The following is a 22598-nucleotide window of genomic DNA, read 5'->3' as shown; positions in this document are numbered from 1 at the left end:
TTGGGGGAAATTAGTTCAAATGGTGCCTACACATTTGGGATCTCTAAGGTTGAGGGTAGCGAGTGCACAGGCTAAGGTCCAAATTCCCAATGAGACATACACACAGATCACAATATCCAGAAATTCAGAGTCTTATTTGACAGAAAATAAAATGCAGAAGCATGAATGTACAAGCATACATATTGTATTACAGGGTTCCTTAAAAATAGTTGCTGGTACAGCAGGATTTCTACTACAAAGAACGAACCATATCTTTAGTCAGTCCTTTGGCAATGTAGCTACTCTCCATTTGGTCAGATAGGGGCGATATCCCCAGGAATCGCTCTGACAAGGGGTTCCCCCAGAGCCGGGGACATTATCCAATTGCAGTTTAAAGAAACTTAGAGCAAGGATGACTGAGTAAAGACAGAAGTCTCTGAGAGCATTAGGAAAAGAGAAATAAAAAGTGTGAAGGATCGGTGTGTGAGAGAGCGAGCTTCACTTTCTCGTATGAGTAAAGCTAGGAGAATTATACCAGTCCTTGGGTTTTGTGGTGAGTGGAGCCTAGGTCCCTGGTATCAGGTCTGGATCTGCTTGCTTTCCGTTCGTTCTTCTTTTCTTCTACTTCTCTCTCCTGTCATGCGCAGACTCCATATTTAGATTAAAAACTTGCATTGATTCTTATGGAGGCTTGTTAGATTTACATCTGTTAACAAAAAGGGACTCTTAACTGAAAGGCTCTGTTTGGGGCAGTAGCAGCAGAGAATTAACAGCAAAAAACTGCTGTTAATCTGGGCTAAGCCAGGGGTGTGGTAGATGACTCCTTCTCCCGGGAACACAAGGGAGGTGTCTGAGTGCCATTGCCTTGGAAATCCACCCAGAGCAGGCGCATCAACAGCTCTTGCTAGCTCTCTCTAGGTACGGCAGTTGTCCACAGAAGGAGACGGTATTATCATGCTTGGAAGGAGAACTGCATGATGATGCATCTCCATCCCATGACCGTCACAGGCAGTGCCATCCCGGAGGTGGCCCAGGAGAGTGGGCAATTGATTCAGAAGCATCTGAGACTGATTATGATCAGTCCATTTACTCTTCTTTACTGCTAACAGCTCCCACCCAGGCCCAGCTCACCCTTAGGCAGGCTGAGCAAACCTTACTGTATAACCCTTGCAGCTTCGGATCTGACTGTCTGCTCCAGCCAGCACAGCTGTGAGTCAGTGGACTGGCAGAAGCTGGCAGCTCTGCCTTACAGTGTAGTACAGTCCCATATTAAATCACCCTGCGTACAGGGCAACACTTTTCAGAGGCTTTGCTGTTTGTAAATTAAATGTTGATTAAGTGATGTTATATGGGATTATCATTTTATGAGAGCTCTGTCATTCTTTGGGCAGCCTGCCTGTTTGATTGAAAAACCTATATTTGAGTTGTCCTCAGTTTAAGATAGGTGTGTTATCTGTCAGGAGCTGCCTGCTGTCTTGCCACAATGACCTCCCATTCCCAGCAGAGCACCTGCGCATGGAGGGTCGGTGTGGCTGCCATTCCCTGCGGATGTGCGCTCTTGAACAGGCTGAACAGTTTTACTGCAAAAACCATAGTGTGTTCTTACTACACATTACCCGTGTACACAAAGCCAGATCTGGATCTATTTCTTTTCTATTTATACCTGTGCAGTTCTGTTGACCTTGGTGGATTTATCCAGGTGTATGTCGGACCAGAATCAAAGCTTCTGCTCTGTCAGTGAAATGGAAGTCAGGAGCTGGGCTGGTGTGCTAAACAAAACGCATGATTACCAGGAGAAATGACTTGGCAGGAGTTGAAGCACCAGACATACAGAAAAATGTTTGCTTTGAAATTCCAGAGACTTGACTGTCCCTTTGGTTTTTCGGAATGCTTTGATTTAGTCATGCGGGGTGGGAGCAGGCTGTAACTTCGCAAGGGCAGTGGGAATAGTACCTCTTGTGCAGCTACAGGAGATGTGAAGGGAATTAACTGTCAGCAAGCTTCAGGGAGACAGCAGATGTATACGTGGTTAGGAGAAGTTTGGCTGGCTTATAAAATTTATTTCCACCACAGGATCAAAAGCAATTATGTGTATAAAATATGTAATCCTTGGATATGTAATGTATAACAGGGCATAGCAACGTAAGTGAGGGACCAGCGAATTCATTGCATGCAAATAGCTGAAGAGCTTCACTTTTAATTACTTGAGAGCAGAAGAAAAGAACGCTCCTACAGTTTCCACGAGTGCAAATTATATATGCCCATAAGGAAATCAAGATTTGGTGCATTTAAAATAACCCATTTTATGATTCATTTTTAGAAGTAAACATTCCAAGCCAACTCTGCTTGCTTTTGGGTGCAGCTTACAGGACAACCCTTGCATCAGCAGAATGAACTGTTGACACAAATCTACTTGCTGTACTTGAGTATCTTTCCAATTTGCTCATGCAGGCAGCAGTTAAAGGCAGCTTGCTTACATTTTCTGCCTCTACTTATGTTACTAGCTCATGCGTGAGTGTAGTTTGTACCCTGCAAAAAAATCTCTGAGTCTCAGAAAAACAGCAGTGGGGCTGGATACTGTTCTCATGTTGTTGGGGAGCTCCTGCTAGACTCCTACCCTAGTACACGTCCTGGACCATGCATACATTGTTAATGTACACACTGTACATTGTTATTGGGGCTTGCACAAGAAGAGAGAGAAAAATCCACCTAGTTGAAATTTCCTCATAGTAACTTCAGTAATTCAGTCCTCTTCTATGGCTTTTATATACTTTTTAATGTGTTAATAAGTGCTTCCATTTATTTTTCATTGTTATGTTGGCGTTTTGTTTCTAGGATGAGAATAAAAATAGGATGAGAGAAAAACACTGATTAGAAGCTTTAAAACCAAATGTTACAAAAGGAAGGAAAATTGAATAACGCCATAAAAATGTGCTCATGTTCCAACTTCTTAATAACCCAACTATGGAGAAATGTTCTGATTAGAATTTAAAAAATATGTTTTCCCACTGATTTGCTAGGAAGCTGCAAAACTTCTAGAGTTATATTAAGATAGCCCAAATTCCACTTTAGTTCCTGAGACTAGTCACATGGATAAACCTTGCAGAAGATCTCTGATGATCAAACTGGAGGGCACAAGAAATGTGCTGAGCAGGGAACCACCACAAGCCAGGTTGTACATGAAAGTCAGGTTTTCTCTATATGGGACCTGTTACTGAGATGACTCATTTGATGCAATCTGTGAGATCTTTACTGAAGTAAGTGTCGCTGGATGGAAAAAAGAATAGGTAGGCTATAATCACTGATTTCTTGACTCCAGGCTTGCCAGTGAGGCGTCTGCCCATACTTGTGAATCTCCCTTGTTTTGGGGTTTTTTGGGACAGGCTTCCTAGAGAAGTGGTCGATGCCCCAAGCCTGTCAGTGTTTAAGAGGCATTTGGACAATGCCCTTAATAACAGGCTTTAACTTTTGGTCAGCCCTGAGGTGGTCAGGCAGTTGGGCTAGATGATCATTGTAGGTCCCTTCCAACTGAAATATTCTAATCTATTCTATTCTACTTCTTTAGCATTGCATTTTACCTTTAAGCACATGTTGAACCCTTGGGACAATATAAAACGTGCTTTTAAAAGGTCTTAAACTCTGTTAGGAGGTAGGACAGCAGCTACGACAAGCTGTTTGCTGGGAGGATTTTAAGAAATGAAAAAGTTTTTTTTTTAATTGAAAAGGAACAGTTTATTTTTGGTGAGTTGGGTTTCCTTAGCTCTGTCTCTGATAATACTGCGAGCCCTCTGACGATGGGTACAGCAAACAGCACAGTCAAACTTGTCCACAGGGGACAGGGAAATTGCATTTCATACATAATTCACAATGTGCTACAGTGATTCCATAAGGTCAATATCTGTCGTTAACTCGGAGGAAATCAGAGAGGAAAGAAAGGAGTGTTTGTTCTCGCTGATCTTTGAAAGAGCTGTCTACAAACTGCTGATTTCCATTGCGCAGCACTACACAAACAGCAAAGCAGAGCCCTTCTGCACATTTACAAGCACTGTATCTGAGACAGATAAACTCTCCAGCTAGAATAGTATCTCTTTTGTCTCCAGATTTTCATCCCAGAGCTCAACAAAAATGGAGAGAAGGGACCAAATACAAATAGGGGCAACTTTGTGCAGCAATGTGCTGGAGTTGTTTAGCGTTGGGATTCCTCGTGCCTAGTTGGCCATCCAAAATTAGTCATCTGGGCCTGCTGTTTAGTACAGGGAGGGAGGCAGCGGGCCTGCCAAAGGGCAGTTCATCCCCTCCAAATATAGCTGTTGTATGGAGGGTGAGATAAGTTACTTGCCCAGAGTGCCTGTGTTTTCTAGGCCTGTATAGCCATTTATACAGGTTCTTCCAGATTTTTCCTCTTTTTGTTTTCTGGAAATATTTGCTAAAAGTGGATTGTGAGTGTGCTTTGTATTTGTTTCAGTTTTTCTTTTGCAGCAAGGAACTGAAATTAGCTAGGTTGAAATTACCCAGCATACAGGAGTCAGGTCATAACTGGGATTTTCAGAAAGACAGTCCTGCAACAGGGCATAAACAGCATGTTGGAAAACTTCAGGCATTTTGTGCATACGCTATGCAGTGAGGGGGCTTTATTCTTCCAGATAACGAGTGTGACATTTACTGCATTGTTATAGAAAGCAAAACAGCACATGCACAAGAGGCCGGCAATGGCATGATGCATTGAACTACGAGGCAGAAATATGGTGTCCTGAGAGTCTGTAAGGAAGGAGGAATTTGGCTGTAATCACACCAGGTTGCGGGAAGCAGTGAGACTCAGGAAGAGCATCCAAAAGGCTGCAATGTGGGGCAGGGCTGCGGAGGGGGTGGAAAGCTTGGAGAGAGGCCACGGCAGAAAACACAGTGAGTGTTTGTCCTACGGAGAGAGAGACGTGGATACCCCGAGGTAAGGGGCTTCTTTTTCCTACAGGCGGCATGTTTTTGTTTGCCTAGATGCTTGTTTAAATGGAAAACCACTCAGGAATGGTCAGGACAAAGTCAGGAGAATGATGTGTGTGTCTGTGTGTAAGCGAGGGAGAAGAGAGTGGTATTTCTGTGAGCAGTGCTCACATGGCCACATGCAGGCTAACAAAAACTGAAAAGGCAGCTATTCTCTCTCTGGATGTAATTTGCAAACCATCATTAATTAAATAACGCTGTCTTTTTTTTTCCAGACTAGCTTAAGCTGTTACAGAGTGTAATCTGTTGAATAATAAATATCCTTGTGTTTCACCGAATGTTCTTTTACTACATAATGATGTATGTCAAGAAGAAATCTGTGGTTCTCCTTGAACATCTCCAAAGTTGTTTAGATTTGCCTTTTTAACAAGCTTTTAATGTAGTAACTACAGAGGAGTATCGTAAGGCAATGTTTCCCAAACTGTGTGAGCTGCCAGGCTCTGTAGGTGGTTTGCAGATGGTCCGGAGACCATATTAAAATAATAAAATCATAAACTGGAGGGTTAAAACACGGGTGATAAGAGTGCCGAGCAGGCCACAAATGTGTGGCAGGAATTTCATTTACAAACATAAGGATGGGCCACAAAGGCTGCTCGCTGATGGAAGGACCTACAAGTTTTCACCGACTTCTCCAGCATCCTGCATGGGTCAGCCTTCGCATCCACCAAAAACCTTTTGTAAGATGTGAACGGCTGCAAAGGCAATTTGTGGGGCTGTCTGCTTTATGCTGTTGTGCAGGGCAAGGATGAGAATGCATTTGAGCAAAACCAGCTTTCTATCAATGGTGGGCGAGTGGAGCCGGTGAGCCACTGAGGCTGCTTCCGACCTGCATTGCCACGTGTGGTATATCAGCTTCCACATAAAAAAGCCAAGTGTGTTGCATGTGATCTATTACCTCTATACTTGAATGGACAGTAGAGTGGACTCACCTGCCTGCTTTGCCTGCAGTTGTGGCAGCACAAGGGAGCTCTGAATCTGATAGGTGCTGCCTGTTAGGCTGGGGTTACGGCTGCTTGGTAGCACTGGAACGGGTGTTACTGGCACACTGGTGAGCTGACTATTTCTGAACATACACAGTTAAATTTTCACACTATAAATAGCCTGCAAATAACAAATATCCTCAACTGCTGGTTCTTATTTCAAATTCAAACCTGTCATGTTCTCTTGAATTCCAAGGGGAAATATTTACTCTGTGCAAATTACCTTTTTAACCTATAAACGACTAATAAAATATTTATAATCTTTATATTCTACTCAACAGCACATCAAAAATGACATGGATACGTGTGTTTCTCCTCTCCAAGGCTGTGCACTAAAATGAACACAAAATGGCTACTTTCCATTATGCTCTAGCCTCCTTAGTGACTAATGCATTCAGTCTACAACAGAAAACAGGTCTGTATCTGCATTCTGCAAACAACAGCTCTCTTCTGAGCAGCCAGACAAAACCCCCAAATCTGCATACCTTCAAATTCTGGGATATAAAAACTAGGGGCTTAATTTTATTTTCTAAGAGAAGCTAACCTGCAAAGAATTTCTGTTCTTTTTACCCTGTGTTAGACACAGATGATTAGTCTGAAAGGTAAGGAAAATTCTCTTCAAGTAAATGAATCTATTCATACTTAGATGAGCTATTCTTCTGCTTTGGCAACCTGTGGAAATGGTAATCTAATCATGCCACAGTACTAGTATCCAATAAGCTGAAAGCTTGTAATTCACAGCTCAAGGGGAATGTGGAAGATAGTTGAGAATGCAGTAATTATAGGGTTGGTGCTAGAATGAGCAGTGAAATAATGTGTATTATTTTGTTCATAAGCAGAATTTTTTTTTAGCCCATAGCAAGCAGGTTGTGCGAGCAACCGAGCTGCAGGTTTTTTGTCTTTGACACAAAGCCGTAGGACATCTGGTGCTATTAACTATAATTCCCTCCGTGTCCCAGTAACACCTTTATACAAATATATGCACATGCATATACACTTACCTTAAAGCTGAAGAAAACTGTTTCCAGAAAAAAGATTTTTGAATATCTCTTCATACGCCGTTCTGTGAAGTGAAGAACTGGCAAGGAACTAAGTTGTATTTGGATTCAAACCAGTTAATGCTGGGGACACCGACCTCTTAACTCCAATCTGTGGTGTCAAATAAACTAGTTTACCTGTAGGAAAGGATCACCTGGGCAGCTTCACCTTCAGCTAGAAGGGCCCATGACACTGGCCGAGCCCTTGAAGCTCTTCTGATCTCTTCCCATAGCATTTCATTTTTGAGGTTTTACCCTTTTTACTGCAAGTTCTATGTGTTTTCATTTATTTTTGGGGTGGTTTGGGGTGGCTTGGGGTAGTTTGGGGTGGTTTGGGGTTTGAGTCAGAATGGTTAGTGTTACAGGATACTTTGGGACTTAACATGTATTGCGTGGAAGCTGTGGATAAACCAAATAATCCCTCCCAGTGTCATATGCTGAGGAAGCTGAGAACGCTACCCAAAAGGAGCATCTTCTAAGAAACCAAAGATACAAATTGAAGCTCAGGAAAAAAGTATGCCTTGCAATTTGTTGCATCATCTAAGATGAGAACAAAAGCAAAACTCCAAGGCAGTTCAAAATGAACATAGTTTTGTATGTGTATGCTTAGGTGGCTATATTTGTGTGTTCAGACAAGCACATGGACACAGGTATTTGTTGTACTTGTGGACTCCTCTTTCTTACTCCACATATACTTCCAGCGCCTCGCCTACCTGTCACCCTAATGTGTATTATACAATGTAGAGTAAGATTTTCCAAATGCATTTCCAAGAATAATAATGCCCATATTGTTTTTATTAGAAAATTGCATGTGCACAGTAACAATTCATCTAGCCTCTGCCTCATCTGGCAAAGTGCAAAAAAACATTGTGCAGACAGGAACATGTGTTAATGATGCAACTGATGTTAAAATTGTCACGTAGGATGGATTTCACACATGGCAGGCTCTGGAAGCTCACAGGAAGCTCAGTTCTCGACCAGGTGGCATGCAGCAGTCTGAAGAATGTGAAAAGTAGCCTTTTTAACCTATTTTTTTCTTTCAACAACATCTAATTTATGGGGGAGGGGGAAGTACCGTTGGCTCAGTTCTCCTTAGTAAGGCTAATCTAGGAGGTCTTACTTTTAACTTGTACCAGTAGAAGTGAGGAAAACAAAGCTCTGGAACATTTCAGAGCAGCTTAGGACACTTTTAAAACAGAAAGCTCTTTGACTGTAATACTAACAAATAACACTGAATAGTGCCTTCCATCCTGAAGGACTCTAACACACTCAACAGAGCTCGAGTCCATTCTGTTGTGTGAGCATGGCAAGGTTTGAAATTATTGTCTTCTCATTTCTGTCATGACAGGTTTTGCACTTTTCCCTTTATCTTTATAGGGTTGTTCATAAATACAGACATTTATTTTCCCTTTTAAGAGTCTAAATTCCACTGCATGTGCTTAAAAAGAGACACAAAGAGGTTCCACACAGACATATATAAAGAACATGAAGGGTATGCTTTTCCAACTTCACAGTTTAAACTTTTATATAAAGAAAAATGTTTCTGTATTTTTTTCTTGAATGATGTAGAAATATTAAAAAAGAAGAAAAAGAAAAAGAAAATCTTCTAGACCAGTCGCTTTTTACTTGGCTTTATGGGGTTAAAAAGAAATTGCTCACAAGAGGAAAATAGGGATGAAAAATATGAAACAATTTTGTCCTGTTGAGATGACACTTTTCTCTTCATAAACAGGTCAAAACAGCAGGTTCCCAATCTCAAAGAAAACTGCTGTCATGGCCTACTTGGCTGTTAATACATAGCGCATTTAAGACATGTATAGAAAAGTCAACTGAATGGGATAACAAGGAAAATATGACTCATCCACAGTCCTAAGCGCTAAATTCAGGAAAACTGTTAAGAAAGTTCCTTTTTATTTTATGAGTAGATTTCACTCCTGGTGTACATGAATTAAACAGCAATTTTATACACAAAAGAATGACATTGTGGATGTAATAAGCTGCCTTTGAAATTATTAAAATCTAATTGTTCACACTTTTTCTAATCATTCTGCAGGTAGGGAAGTCTGTGCCCTGAGAAATCTTAGATAGAGGCAAGTTCATGTACACACTTTGATGCTGTTTTCTTCACCCAAGTCATTCAGCCAAAGTGCCTTGAATATTGCCCTTTTTAGTCTTTAAAAGCTGAAGGGAATCAGACCTGCCAGCACTTTGACAGACTCCGAAGAAAACAAAGGTCATGGGAGGAGACTGCTGGCTTTGTGTGCCACACTCCTCTCTGCAGCAAAGTCTCCCTAACTCTGGAAATTCTCCAAAAGTACTGTGGTTATTCCAGAACAACTCTTTGTCTGGATACCCTTAATCCCAAATAAAAAGTGGGGGTGTAGTGATTCAGTTTAAACCACTTCCAAAATGCATAATTACTCCAGAGTAATAGCTCCTCTAGAAAACATCCAACAAGCCTTAAACCGGTCTCTCAGCTGGGTGCAGTGCAGCCGTGGATGATGCTGCTGTGACCTACAGCTACGCAGATTCTGCATATCCTCTTAGATCCCTTATGATAAAAAGTAAATTATATTAATATTGTTGGTAACAAGAGCTGACTGATTTACTCGCTGGAACTGATATTGATCTTGAATTTATAATTTTTCCCAGTTCCCAAGTTGTTTGCGAGCAGTCCCCATTATTACACTTGTATTTGTTTATCATTTGTTAACAGACAATTTATGAAAAGCAGACCCTGGCCTCTGGATTATTCATCATCTGTCCGTTTTAATTATTTGCTTTTTGTGCTGGGTGATTGGCAGTTGACAGTGATACTGCTCAGACTCTGTAATTTGATGAGAATAACAAATAATGAATAACCACATGTTCTCAGCAATATTAACCAGGCAGATAAAGGTGCTGGTATTAAGACAGACATTCTTCAAACAGCCGTGCAAACAGAAGTTGAGGTCACGTAAAGGTTTTCAGGCAAAGCAGAGCTGAACTGTACAGCCCAAGTTGAACCAGGTTGCCTGTTGCTCTGCTGAGCATCCTTGTTTTCGTAGAACATTCACAGCTATTTCTATTAGTTCTTTTTTTTTTTTTTTTTAACTGACCAATTTGGACAAGAGGATCCAGACCTGATTCTTCCCCTTTCTTTCACATTCCATATGCCTGTGGGAGCATCTTCAGTCAGAGGTTTGGGTTACCTTCTGATTCACAGTGAGCCAGCGAAGTCTGAGAGACAGATTTTTATTCCAAAAGAAACACCAAGTTTGTAGGAGGGATAGGTGTATGCAATAAATGAGTCTTATTAGAGGGATGATTAAAGAAGAGGAAATTTCAGGCTGGGGCAGAAAACGGTAGGGAAAGAACTCAAAAATTGGAGCTTTGGTTAAAAATTTGATCTTTCCTGCGTCTCATGCACTCAGAGGTGTGGAGGATTTGCTATGTGCATGTGAAATTGTACGAATTTGTAGGATTCACTTTGCTGGTGTTTGCAAAGATCTTTTATTGGCCTTGTGATCTTCAGAAAGCATTCTAGAAAGAAAGTAGTCTGGAGATTCAAAAGGTCTAAATACTCTGAAGTGTCAAAATTCATTTGGCGTGTTTTCTTTCTCTTTTTACGTTTTAAATAGATGGCCTGGGTTTACCTTTTAACTTAGCCAGCACAAAACGTCTGGGTTTACCTTTTAACTAAGCCAGTACAAAATGCATCATTCATTTTTTACAATTATGTAAATGTAAGAAATACTAATATTATTTTGCTGTCTAGGGGTTAGGGAAAAGGGAGGTTTATCCCAGGCTGAGACCATAAGCACTAATTCCAAAATCTCTGGCTAAAGGAAATTGTAACTGAAAGATAAATCCTGTGTGTGCTTGGGAGAGAAAAGTTTGCTCACATTTGTTCTTTACTGCGGCAATGCTTGTTTGTCCTTCTGGAAATTATGTAAAATAAACCTCTGATTTTTGCCACTGGAAGGATATCAGATGAATTCAGCCATCAGGGTTTCAGGATCATGTTGGCAAGTTTTAAAATTTCCACCTCTACTAAACTGAAGTTTTTTAAAATAAAAAAGAAAGAAAACAAAAAAAAAATTTAAAAAAAAAGCTGTTTGGCTATCATCAGACATGCAGCTGATGTCTCCAGGGAAGTTATGGGAGCTTGTGTCTGACATCTCCTACAAATTGTGAACCCAAATTTCTTCAAGGCCTGTTTTACAGGCATTGCTTTAATAAATGGAGTAATATGTGGAAAGAAATAAGAATGTCTTTCACTCAAATCTTGCTTAAAAGTAACACAAGACTGGTCTGTCCTCTTTCATGTGTGCCAGGGCCACCATCTTTCTTTGTCTAAATGTCTTCTGGGAACTCGTGCTGTCCTCTTGCTAGTTCAGGATCCCAACAAGAAGTGATTTTTGTGCTCAGATTTATTGACATTCTCTTATCTGTAAATGAGATGTCAATATTTTTTGTGCCCAGGACACTCAGGCTGATCATTAGGAATTTCTCACGCCAAGCCAGTATTTTCAGCTGATTTGTTGCATTATTAACTAGGACTCTTGTCATAAAAGCAAGCAAATAGATAAAAGGATGAGGTCACTCACAGTGACCTCAAACCTGTCACTGAGCAAGGACGTAACTTGTTAATTTGAATGTAAAATGGGAAGATAGAAATCAGGTTTGGGTGTAGATTTTAATTCGTCTTGACACAGAATACATATTTCATACACATCCTTCATATGCCTTGTTCACCAAACAATTCTATTTTTTCTAGGTTTTGAAAGACGTTAATGTCCTCGGGCTTGAGTCAGTTTTGCTATTTTACCTGAAATTAGGCCAAAGATAAGTATAATTTCTTGTGTAAACCCCTTGCCTACATTTCCTCCTCATTTGAGAAGGGATTGGATTTTCCCCCACGGTGCTAGAGGATCTGCCCCGACAGGTGACTTTTAGCAGGTCATCTGATAACCTTATCAGGACCACAGGGGAGGCAGAACTTTTGAGTTGGGTCATAATTCTCTCTCTCAGGTGACAAGTGACTGTTCAGCCCCGAGTATGGATTTAGTTGTAATTTTCCCTCTTCCCTTCCTTCCTTCTGCTACAAATGGCTCTTGCTTTTGGTTGGGGTTTTTTTTAGGAAACATGCAAGCATAACTTGTTTGTTTTAGACATTCCTGCTTGGACTGGAACACCCCAAAAGAGATAAGTGTGCTGAAAAATGCAGTACTGGCTGCATAAAAACAAGTCAGTACTTCCCTGGCTGAACAGATGTTCTTGTTCAATACCCACATGATGCTTTCCTTCCTGAATGCTGGTTTTCTACATTTATGTTTATTAGTAATTCCTATGAGAATAACATAGTGTGTTGTTATACCTTCATAGCTCTTTTCAGTTATAGTGAACTACATCAAAACAGATAATAAAAATATATAAATCAATTCTTGTGGTGCTTCATGGCAATTTATAGTAGCTAAAAAGCTGTTCATGTTGCTTTTATCAATCGCATTCTTCTTTTAGTTTGTATTGGCTTTGGCATGTGTACAGTTTCTTCCCAACATATATCTGATTAAAACACAGCAGCCCTTCATCATTGCTGTCATTTGAATAACTTTTAACTCTTAGCCAAACTATTTAATATAATCTTAGATATCAAGTAGCATAAAATAAGATTCTCAAAACAAATTGAAAGGTAGACTTTTGAGATGATGTGAAAGCAGTAAAGCCTTAATGCCATTGGGGACTGAGTAAAAAAGCTTAAGCATATACTTTCTTTTAAGAGTTTAGAGAGATTTGAGTCCTTTGCTGGATCGGGTGACAAAGTGCTTTCTGCTATGAGGAATCACAACCTACACTCATCAGCATCATAAGGTAGTTTGCTTAATAAATAGGTGGCTACTGTACCGAAAACAGTAAATTCCATCTCACATAGGTTGTATTAAACACATTTGAATAGTCTATGTCAGAGCAATGACTTTCTTGATTGCTTAAAATCTTCTGAACAGCCTTAGGGTTGAATAACATGCAAAACTGGTGTACCTACATTTCTGTTCTTGCTGTGTATACCAGTCCCCTGATGATTGGGGGAATATAACTGTCCTATATGTATATATATACCTGTCTCATAGTGCAGAACTTCCCCAGTGTGGGTCAGCTTTGAAAAGTTCATTAGTAACAATGCTGCTCACTGTGTTCTGTGTTTTATTGTATCTTTTAAAAAATCCCAGATATAAAAGTAACCAAACTATGCAGGCACAAATGAACTCAAACAGAGCAACCCTGAGAACTGATTTTGACTCAGAAAATTAAAGAGGGCTCTTAAACTTCACCAGTTGTCATCAGGTCAAATTATACCTATACCGTTTTTAGTGGATTCAACTGGATGTAACTGATAACAATGTACAGCTTGTTTGCACACCATGGCGTAAAAGGAAATCAGTTTAAAATCAGTGAACTTATACAGTTAATTGGGATAAACTCTTTGAATGAATCACTCTTATTTCCACTGCATTTTCATTTAAGTTTAAAAAAAAAGACCTTATCAGTCATATCCAGTTCTAAATGTGTCCACATCAGGAGTGGGTTTGCCGTAATTTAAACTAATTGATTTCTAAGCCAATTTAGATGCATCACTAATCAAATTCTGTGAGGCCAGCTTGATGCCAATGTGTGCAATGATACAGAATTCTGCTTACCCTACCTTAAGTTTATTAAGTATTCAGAAAACCACTGGGAGTAAAAACCAGTAGAAGCTTGTTTTCTTGCTAACATCAGCAGCAAACAAAGAAGGTACATTTCCAGATTGAGGAAGAGGGAACAACTTTTACAGTCATTTCTTTCTTATACAGGAATCACACTTTGAAGTGTCAATACCTCAGCCAAATACTGCCTTTTGAAAATTAGTTGCAGTGAAGAGCTTAAAAAGAAAATCCTTGCAGTAATGTTGAAAACAGTGATGTCCAACTACATTAATATCTAGCTAGCTTAAATGCTACATGATCAGATTACTCAGAGATAATTGGCTTGCTTAAGTCTCCTCTAGGTTCACAGGTTAGTATCTGGGATTCACAGATTTAGAAGAGGAGAATCTTAATTGTTCTCTAGTCCGACCTCCTACATGACAAAAGCTGTGCGATTTCAACCTGCAATTTCTCCATCAAATTCGTGACAAGCTCATCCTAAACTGACTGACTGCTGAACTTGCTTTATCATCAGTCATCTCCATTGCCACCGTGGGAGGATGGGAGATTGGCAGCAGAGGCTCAGGAAGGACAAAATGCAGTGCTTCTTAATGAACCGCGAAGGAGGGCACGACCCACAGTACTTGCTTCATGAGCAACATGTAGGCTCAGTTCTGACCACACATCTGCCCTAATGTATCTCCAGGTTTGACAGGGTTCAAGTCTCCTATGCATTGGCTGCTCAGTTATTAAATATTCCATTTGTAACTGAGGGGAAACCATATATACAGGAGTATATTAATATGTCCAGAACCAGTAGTTACAAATTTACATGATAATTTTGGGAAATAGCACCTACGGTAATATGCCCAAACAGAGTGGCAAGTGTGGGCTCCACTTTGGCATGCTTGCTGTACAACTATATGTTGAAAGAGCTACTCGTACAGTCTGGAAATTAGGTTGTGCATTCACAGCTCAGGTCAGGTTTTCAAGAATCCAGATGCAATTTAGAAATGTAAATAAGGGATAGGTTTTCAAGTGATTAGCCCCAAGAACTTGCAATGTACATTTGCAGCTCAAGTCTTTACATTCAACCATTCCTCAGTAGTCAAAAAAAAAAAAAAAGTTATTAGTTTTTCAGAGTATGCTTGGATTTGAAACTTTTTAAATACATCTTCCTAGCTAAGGTGGCTAGATGCTTGCAAAAAGTTCAACCCCCTGTGTTTCTGAAAATCAGGCTTTGGTTCTTGCACTGTGCCTTTACTTAAATAGCTGCTTACATATGTGTGTCTGTATTTGGTTAGTACAACTCCACATTAAAAAAAAATTGCCCATTTTGATTTATTAACAGTATTGCCAGAGGGAAAAAGATGCAAATTCTGGAATTTGAGAGTGCTGCAGTAACACATAACAAAGTGTTATATCAAAGTGCTGGTGAAGTTGCTTCCTGGAAAATATATGGGAAAAGGATCTGATTTCATCAAGCTGCATATTATTACATTTATTTACTGTTACACATTCTTGGTCTAAGTGGGATAAACTACCATATTTCACAAGGTTTCCTCTGTTTTCCATAAATGCCTTTTATAAGATGAATGTATTGATATTCAGAAAGCTTATGAATTTCTTACCATGGTTATTTTATGACATGTAAGTTCTGAAACAAAATATTTTTAAGTATCCTTTTTTTTATCAAAAATTCTATTGTTTCTTGTTTTCCATGAGTGCTCTGAAAGGGGGGAAGCATGAAGAATTTGGTGAAGTACTTACGTGCAGAAAGCATTTGAATGGTTTGCTAGACTTAGTTTAAGCTATAGATCACTGTTTCCCTGATTTTCTCAGAAAAAAAAATGCTGTACAGATGAAAAGAGATGGTAAATAATTCATATGCTAAGTAAAAAAGACCACACTGCTGTATTGTTTTTCTTTTTTCTTTTCACTCTTCTCCAATGTGCTTCATTGAATGTAGAGGTTGATGTTCTGTGTCAGATACCTTCTACCATGACTGTTTTAAAGCAGTTTGAATCTTTGAAGCTCTCGGAGAGCATCTGTCTGGAACAGACTCACATCATCATCCCTGCAGATCTTGGCGGTGTTTTTCTAGATGCTTTGTTGGTAGCCAGAGTTTAAGGACAAGGCCAAAATAGTTTCACTTCTGTCTTCATTCTCAGCCAGACTAAATTTCAGTTTGAGCAGCTATTCATTTGTCGTCCGTGGGTATATAACTTCATCACGTCCCATGGGCCAATGGCCAAGATTGAACCCATCTGTAAAGCACCATCTCCACAGGTACAGCGCAGTTCAATCTCATGGAGACAGCTGCTGGGGAGGGAATGGCAGAAGCAAATGCTGCTGCTGTCCCCTCCAACTGCTCACTCCACGTAAAAAGGCAAGGCAGTTCATATGCATTAACTGAAATTAAATCTAGGGTTTGCACGTGGTCGTATTCTTACCTATTTTATCTCTGTCTTCTGAAAAGGTAAAGCTGAGTCTTAATTGCTTGACACCAGTAAAGATCACAGTTTTTAGGAGTAAAATACTATAAGCCATCCTAGCAATGAACCACTTTGGGTAATGACTTTCAGTTTATGTGAAATCTTTTTTCCAGAGTTTCAGTTGTGTATAGACTTCTTGGCTTTGAGGCCAAATGAGTTGAATTGCTTAAGTTGTGTGCTGTTAAGGTACTGGTAATTTTTATGTATAGAGAAGTTCAGCTATGGCTATATAGTGAAGTGGGTCTCATAGGAAGCCTACATGCACTGAATTGTGTCTGTGCGTCCATAATTTGTGGTGATATCCTAGTGATAAACTGCATTTAGCAGACACCTTTGGCTCTCACCTGTTCTCTGTACACTAATTCAGCTTCCCTGGGATAGCAATTAAACTTCTGACTGGCATCAGCAGCTTCCAGCAGCAGATATTGAAAGAAAAAAAAAATCTGCTGGAGAAATATTCACCTGTCATTCGCTGACTATGCACGTGCAGATTTTCTAACTCGATCCATTTGAGATGCAGGATGAGCTATATTTAGTCTCACCCCTCTCTTGGGTTTCAGGAGGTCCTTTACTGTACACAGCAAGGAAGCTGGAGGCACCCTACTTGCGAACAAAAATGTCCAGATTTATGAAAAGATCACCAGCACAGGCTTTTAGACCTCAGAGTACACGGGATATTAAATCTTAACACTGTGGTGCTATTGTGTGCAGTAAAGATAGTTTAGATACTTTGTATAGATTTCTGCAGGATTTTAGTTATCAGTCATGCCTGTTTCCAAATCCAGTGTAGCTTAGGCTTTTGTCGGATAAGATATCTGGCTTCGCGGTGGTGGAGGTACGGAAAAAGCATGGCCTTGGCAGAACCATGAAGATGGTGTGGTACAGAGATTTCAGTAGTTCTCATTTGGGATAATGACATCCATAACTCACTCTGGTATTATTCCCTTGGGCAGTTTAGAACTTCTCAGGAAAATCTTTATTTCAGTTTTTTAATAGTAAATCTCTGCATCCTCGGAAGCCATCTGCTATATGAAAATAGTTTTTTATTAAGAAAATGCATGCTCTGTTTTCTTACCAATTTTTTTGCATGTAAAAATAACAATACGAGATCTGAAACCCCATTTCCAAGCATTCCCCCCAAATCTCAACACAGCAAGGAAATAAGTGCATAGTAAAGAGAATAACAGCTCTGTTTGAGTCTAACAAGCCAAATCAAGCACTGCACCTTTGTGTGGGGAGCTCGGGGGCTGCAGTTGTGAGGCTCAGGCCTGCTTGTTTGCTGTTGCAGTTGCGTGAGATGCAAGGGCACTGCTGTTAACACGCCTGTTTAACAGACAGTAAATCAGAAGACTGAGGTCCATCTGTGCGGGATAGAAGAACTCCTGCCTTGTACCTTAATACTTAGTTGTGCACAAGTTGTGTCCTTTGCTGCTCTTTTCAAACTGTGGAATTAGTCCTTTTTCTCAAGAGAAACACTATTATTTTAATTAACTTTAAATTTGCACTTTCATTTATGCTTGTATTTGTTAACCAAGCTTATATGAGACTGCCAAATTAGAAAGATATTGCTTACATATCTCATCACATGAACTGTTCAAAGTACTGCATGAATTTGATCTCTTCACAAATATTAATTTGCCTTGGGGTTCTCCTGAGCACCCATTCACTGAGCTAAAAATCTGTGTTTGCGTGCTGATGTTTGTTCCCGAGGGCTCATCTCCCTAGTGAGCATGTTTAAACAACTGAAGTGCTTTTACAATGAAACATTCAAATTCAAGCCTTTATTATTATGCAATCTGGGATTATTTTTTTTATCATTAGACTTCCTTCTGAACTGGGTGGTTGACACTCCCTGTTCCAAATTCCTGTCCCATGAGCTAGTTGTTTGGAAATACTGGCTAGGAGGACAAACACCAGAACTTTTTTTTTTAATCCGGAGAAAGTGCTTTTTCACTAGGTATTTGGGATTAAACTGTAACCCAAAGGCAGGCCACAGAAATAGGATAAAGATCGAAATGAAAAGGAGGGCATTGCTTAGTGGATTGATAGAGCTGGAAACGGTGGGCCTGATTCAAGGAGCTTTGGGAGTCAGAGGATTCTTGCACATGACTTAACTAGTTTCTGGATTAAACCTTGCATATGCCCTAGGAGAGGAATGTCTACCTGCTCCAGCAGCATGTGTGCTCTGGAAAATAATATGAAAAGCTTCTCTATATTGTGACAAACTGAGGGTTCATATACACGTTTGCTATTCAGAAAACAGTATTTCCGATTAACTCCATGTCTAAACGATTTTAATGAAAAATGAGGCTACTTTGACTTGACCCTCCAGTCAGATCAGTTTCTGTACAGAACTTCGCTCCTTGATCCACGTCCAAGAACGTATTTATCAGGGATTTTATACAGCCCTTTAAATTCACTTCCTGATGTGAATTAAACTAACTTTCCTGTGCAAAACCCTTTGAAAGTCCCCTGTGTGTGAAGTGAGGATTTCTCCATCTTTTTCACGCATCCCATGATCCTGTAATCTTCTCCCTCAGAGTCCTCCTGCCAGGCAGCCCATCTCTGCTGTGGGAGAGCTGGATGGATGAGCTTCCCCTTTGCCCGTGGGGACAGAAAGCAACGTGATATGCTCTTCCCGCACCGACTGAACGCTCGGGCTCTCTTGGCTGCACAAGGAGGGTGCCAGGGTTTCGTCATTTTTCTTGGGGAGTACTCGTTTTGTTTTTCAAGCAGCTTAGCATTTAAAATACTGTAGCCACTTGAAAAGCCAGCAGATCCTTCAGGTTGCCATGTCGCAAGTTGCCAGGTTCTTGAAAGTGCCCGGAGAAAAACTGATGTGCCGAATCCCTTTCGTTGTTGTGCTTCAGCCGTTTGGAGGGCTCAGCCAGCTACGACATTTAGAGCGCAGCTGCCTCCGACGGCGGCGGCGGCCCGAGCATTGTTTTGTTGTCGTTTCTGCAGAGGAGCGGCGGGAGCTTACATCATTTCCAGTAATGAAGTGCTTGGGGTTCTTTTATGACTTGCACACTCTGCTTCTTCGGAGCTGTACAGTATGTGCTGCGTGACTCCAGGAAACTGAGGATTTGTTTTGACTTGCTAAAAGAACGTTTGCTGTTTCTCTTTACAGTTTCACCATATGACTTGTCAATTCTCTCCCCCTCTTAAGAATAACTTCAGATTTAATTAGCTGAGTGCAAACATCTTTCATTGCAGTGTGGATTAGACTCCTCATTGAGTACATTTACCAACAGAATGAAAGACATCTTAATCAGGCGTTTCTGTATTTGTACTGCTGTGTCCAGAGCGCCTGGTAGCTCTCGATAGACAGTTGCTATTGACTCTCTTTCTAGGGGGAGATGACCAGTGATGTGGGGACCAGTCTTGTTAAGGCTTGCTTTTATTTCTGGCTTTTATTTTCTGCTTTTCTTTTCTGGCTTTTATTTCTGAAGCTCTCTCTCCTACCTAAGAGCACTTTTCAAGTGTGTTTCATTATCATTTCCCTATCTGCTAGGTAGGAAAAATGATACTTACGTGCCTCGCTGGGATGTCCTGAAGGTGCTGGCGTCTCCCTAGGAGTTCCACAATGACCCCGCCTAGCGTATTTTAAATGGGGCAATTTATACTTTGCTGAATTGCAAAGTAGCATTGCACATAAACCTCTATTGGACAAGTTTGGCACCGGCTTCCCAAAGCGTTACCTGGTTATACGCGTGTGTATGTGCTTTGAATTCTTCAGTGGTGTATTTCAGTTTGCGTTTCCACCACTCGGAGAACATTCTCCAGACCACGAACCACCTGTGTCATTTCTGGGATACCATCACCCAAGCAGCAGCCTCCACAATTCTCCGTAAGTCCCGGAGTAAATGTTTGTGCTGTTGCTGCAGCAGCTGATTTACCTGAACGTGCACAGTAGCAACAAATGCTTTTTGGCAGCATCAAAGCCAATGAAGAACAGCACAAAATTCACAATCCCCTTTGTAAAATTGTCATCCTTTCTCTTAGTTCCAGATATTGGTCGTGTCATATCTGACATAAGCACTTTAAAAAATACCTTTAACCCCTATTAACTATTCACTTTCCCAGAGTTAAAATTTGACAAGGTCATTTTTAGCCATCTCTTCTCTCAAAGATGCTGTGGTTTCTGTTTGATTCTTCAGAAGTGAATCATAGATTCAAAACCCTCACTACCTTAGTGAAACACTCTTTTTCCATTAGCATGCAAAGTGTTTAACATGGGTTCAGACATGTTATCAGAAACTTATACTAGAGTCCTTAAAAAAAAATCCCCTGTGATTTCATGCCCTGGAAACACCTTTTACGCTGTAACTATTCCTACAGCTATCGGGAGATATGGGGCATATGGATCTGAGCTAGTCAAATTAATACCATAATGGCTTCTGGCTCGACAAGCACATACAGCGCAAACAGAGAGTAGAACAGCTGTAGTAGAGTTACCTTTTATGTGGGTGGCATAGATGTCTGCCAATTAAAATGACCTGATGAATCATTTCTTGCCATATGATTACTGTTAATAAAACTTTATGTTAACATGTTTGTGTCTGAACTTTGCACAGGTTCATGCCTGCATTTATTTTCTTAAAAAATAGAGCATATCATGATTGTTTTTTGTTCTTAATGGACTTTATTTCCTCATTTGAAAGCATTCCAGGGCTTCAGTAATGCAGAGCTGCCAGCTATCCCTTAAAGGAAGACGTTTTTATCTCCATGTAGTGCTTTCTGCATGTAATTCTGTAAACACAGGCCAATAGTTTTTAACCTGGGATAATCTTCTCAAGCTAATCTTCTAAATCCATATAGAAGCACTTACAAAGAGAGCATGGCCTTCAAAAAGAGGAGTCCTCATGAACTTTTATTAAAGCCTCTGTTGTTGCAAACATTTATACTTACACTTTCCTTTAAGTAGTCCCACTGACTGACAGGCTTTAGCCATTGACTTCATTACGCTCACTCCCTGTGTGTAAAATTAAGCATTTTTTTTCCAGAACTGATATGTTATATTTATGATGAGAAATTTAGGTGTGGCAAAATGTTGTTTTAAATACATCCTTAGCAGCTTGCAAAGCATTTAAAAGTATCTGAGAAGTCTGTGCAACAAGTGAGACGTTTTATAGTAAGAAATACACAAGTCCAAGCATGGTGAGTATTAACAGACTTTGACCTAGGATCGTTTTGGGATCTCGCTCTGATCAGAAAAATGTGGTTTAAAATTCTACATAAGCTTGGTAAATACAGTAGGACAGGGTAGAGAGACGGAAAACAATTGCAATAAAACCACATGAAGTACAGTTTAGCTAGGATAAGTGGTTGGAGACTCATCATCCTTGTGAATCTTGTTTGGAAGCCACGAGCAGAACAAACGTTTTGGTGGAAGGACTTGTTCCCACGGGACTTAGAACAGTTAGTAGAAAATATACTGGAGAAAACAATCATAAAAAGTCTAAGGAGGAACATGGCAAACAGATAATTTCTTTCCCTCTACTGGCAATTCTGCCACTCACATCAGTAGGAACAGAGGACACTGATAAGCGAGGTATTTCCATGGCACTTACGTTGGAGATTTTGGGGGCTCTTTGGCTAACAGCGTCCTCCTTATGTCTGCTCTGTCCGTGCTCACTGATGCTTTGAGATCATATTTGCATTCATTTTCCCTGCAGCATCAATAAATCAAGAACTCTCATATGTTTTTTCCAGTGTCATCCTGCATTACCACCTATAAGAAGACACCGCCTCCAGTCCCACCAAGAACTACCACCAAACCATTTATTTCCATCACAGCCCAGAGCAGCACAGAGTCTGCACAAGATGCATATATGGATGGGCATGGACAGAGGGGAGATATCATCAGTCAGTCTGGACTTAGCAACTCCACGGAGAGCTTGGACAGTATGAAGGCGCTAACAGCTGCTATTGAAGCTGCCAATGCGCAGATCCATGGCCCTGCAAGTCAACACGTAGGGAACAATACCGCCACCGTCACCACCACCACAACCATTGCCACCGTTGCAGTAGAAGATAGAAAGAAGGACCACTTCAAGAAAAACAGATGCTTATCTATTGGAATACAGGTATGGTACAGGATGTGTATTATACGCCTGCCATTGCTTTGGATTTCTACATTTGTTTTACTGCTCATTATGCAATGTTTCGTGTATTTTTCTTCTTTTCCTGACAGGTACCTATGTAGAAATTGCAGTAGCGTAATCATTCTACATGGTACTAACAATGTTTTACTAATTTATTGTAAAAACATCGGATGTGAGGATTTGTTTAAGTCTCCTTGCTGCTTGTTATTCAGCTCTGTTAAATTACACACATGAGCACTAATCTATGAATCATAACACAGTGGGGGCCAGAAAAGCATGAATTAAATCATTCAAAGGGAATGTGTAAAACAATGATTTACATTACACTATCACCCAAAAA

General features: G+C 40.3%; 1 protein-coding gene across 9 annotated transcripts in view; it reads left to right on the top strand.

Moving 5' to 3' along the window:
* DLGAP1 (DLG associated protein 1) overlaps positions 1 to 22598 on the top strand; it is a 435141-nt gene that overhangs the window by 380770 nt on the left and 31773 nt on the right. For all 9 annotated transcript variants that reach the window (XM_076329901.1, XM_076329904.1, XM_076329905.1 and 6 more), the window contains one exon: positions 21867 to 22240. In XM_076329901.1, coding sequence (XP_076186016.1) covers positions 21867 to 22240 — 374 coding nt within the window. The remainder of the gene's footprint in view (positions 1 to 21866; positions 22241 to 22598) is intronic.

This window comes from Aptenodytes patagonicus, chromosome 2 (genome assembly GCF_965638725.1).
Source record: "Aptenodytes patagonicus chromosome 2, bAptPat1.pri.cur, whole genome shotgun sequence".
Classification (NCBI taxonomy): Eukaryota; Metazoa; Chordata; class Aves; order Sphenisciformes; family Spheniscidae; genus Aptenodytes; species Aptenodytes patagonicus.
This window is presented reverse-complemented; position numbering and strand designations above follow the sequence as displayed.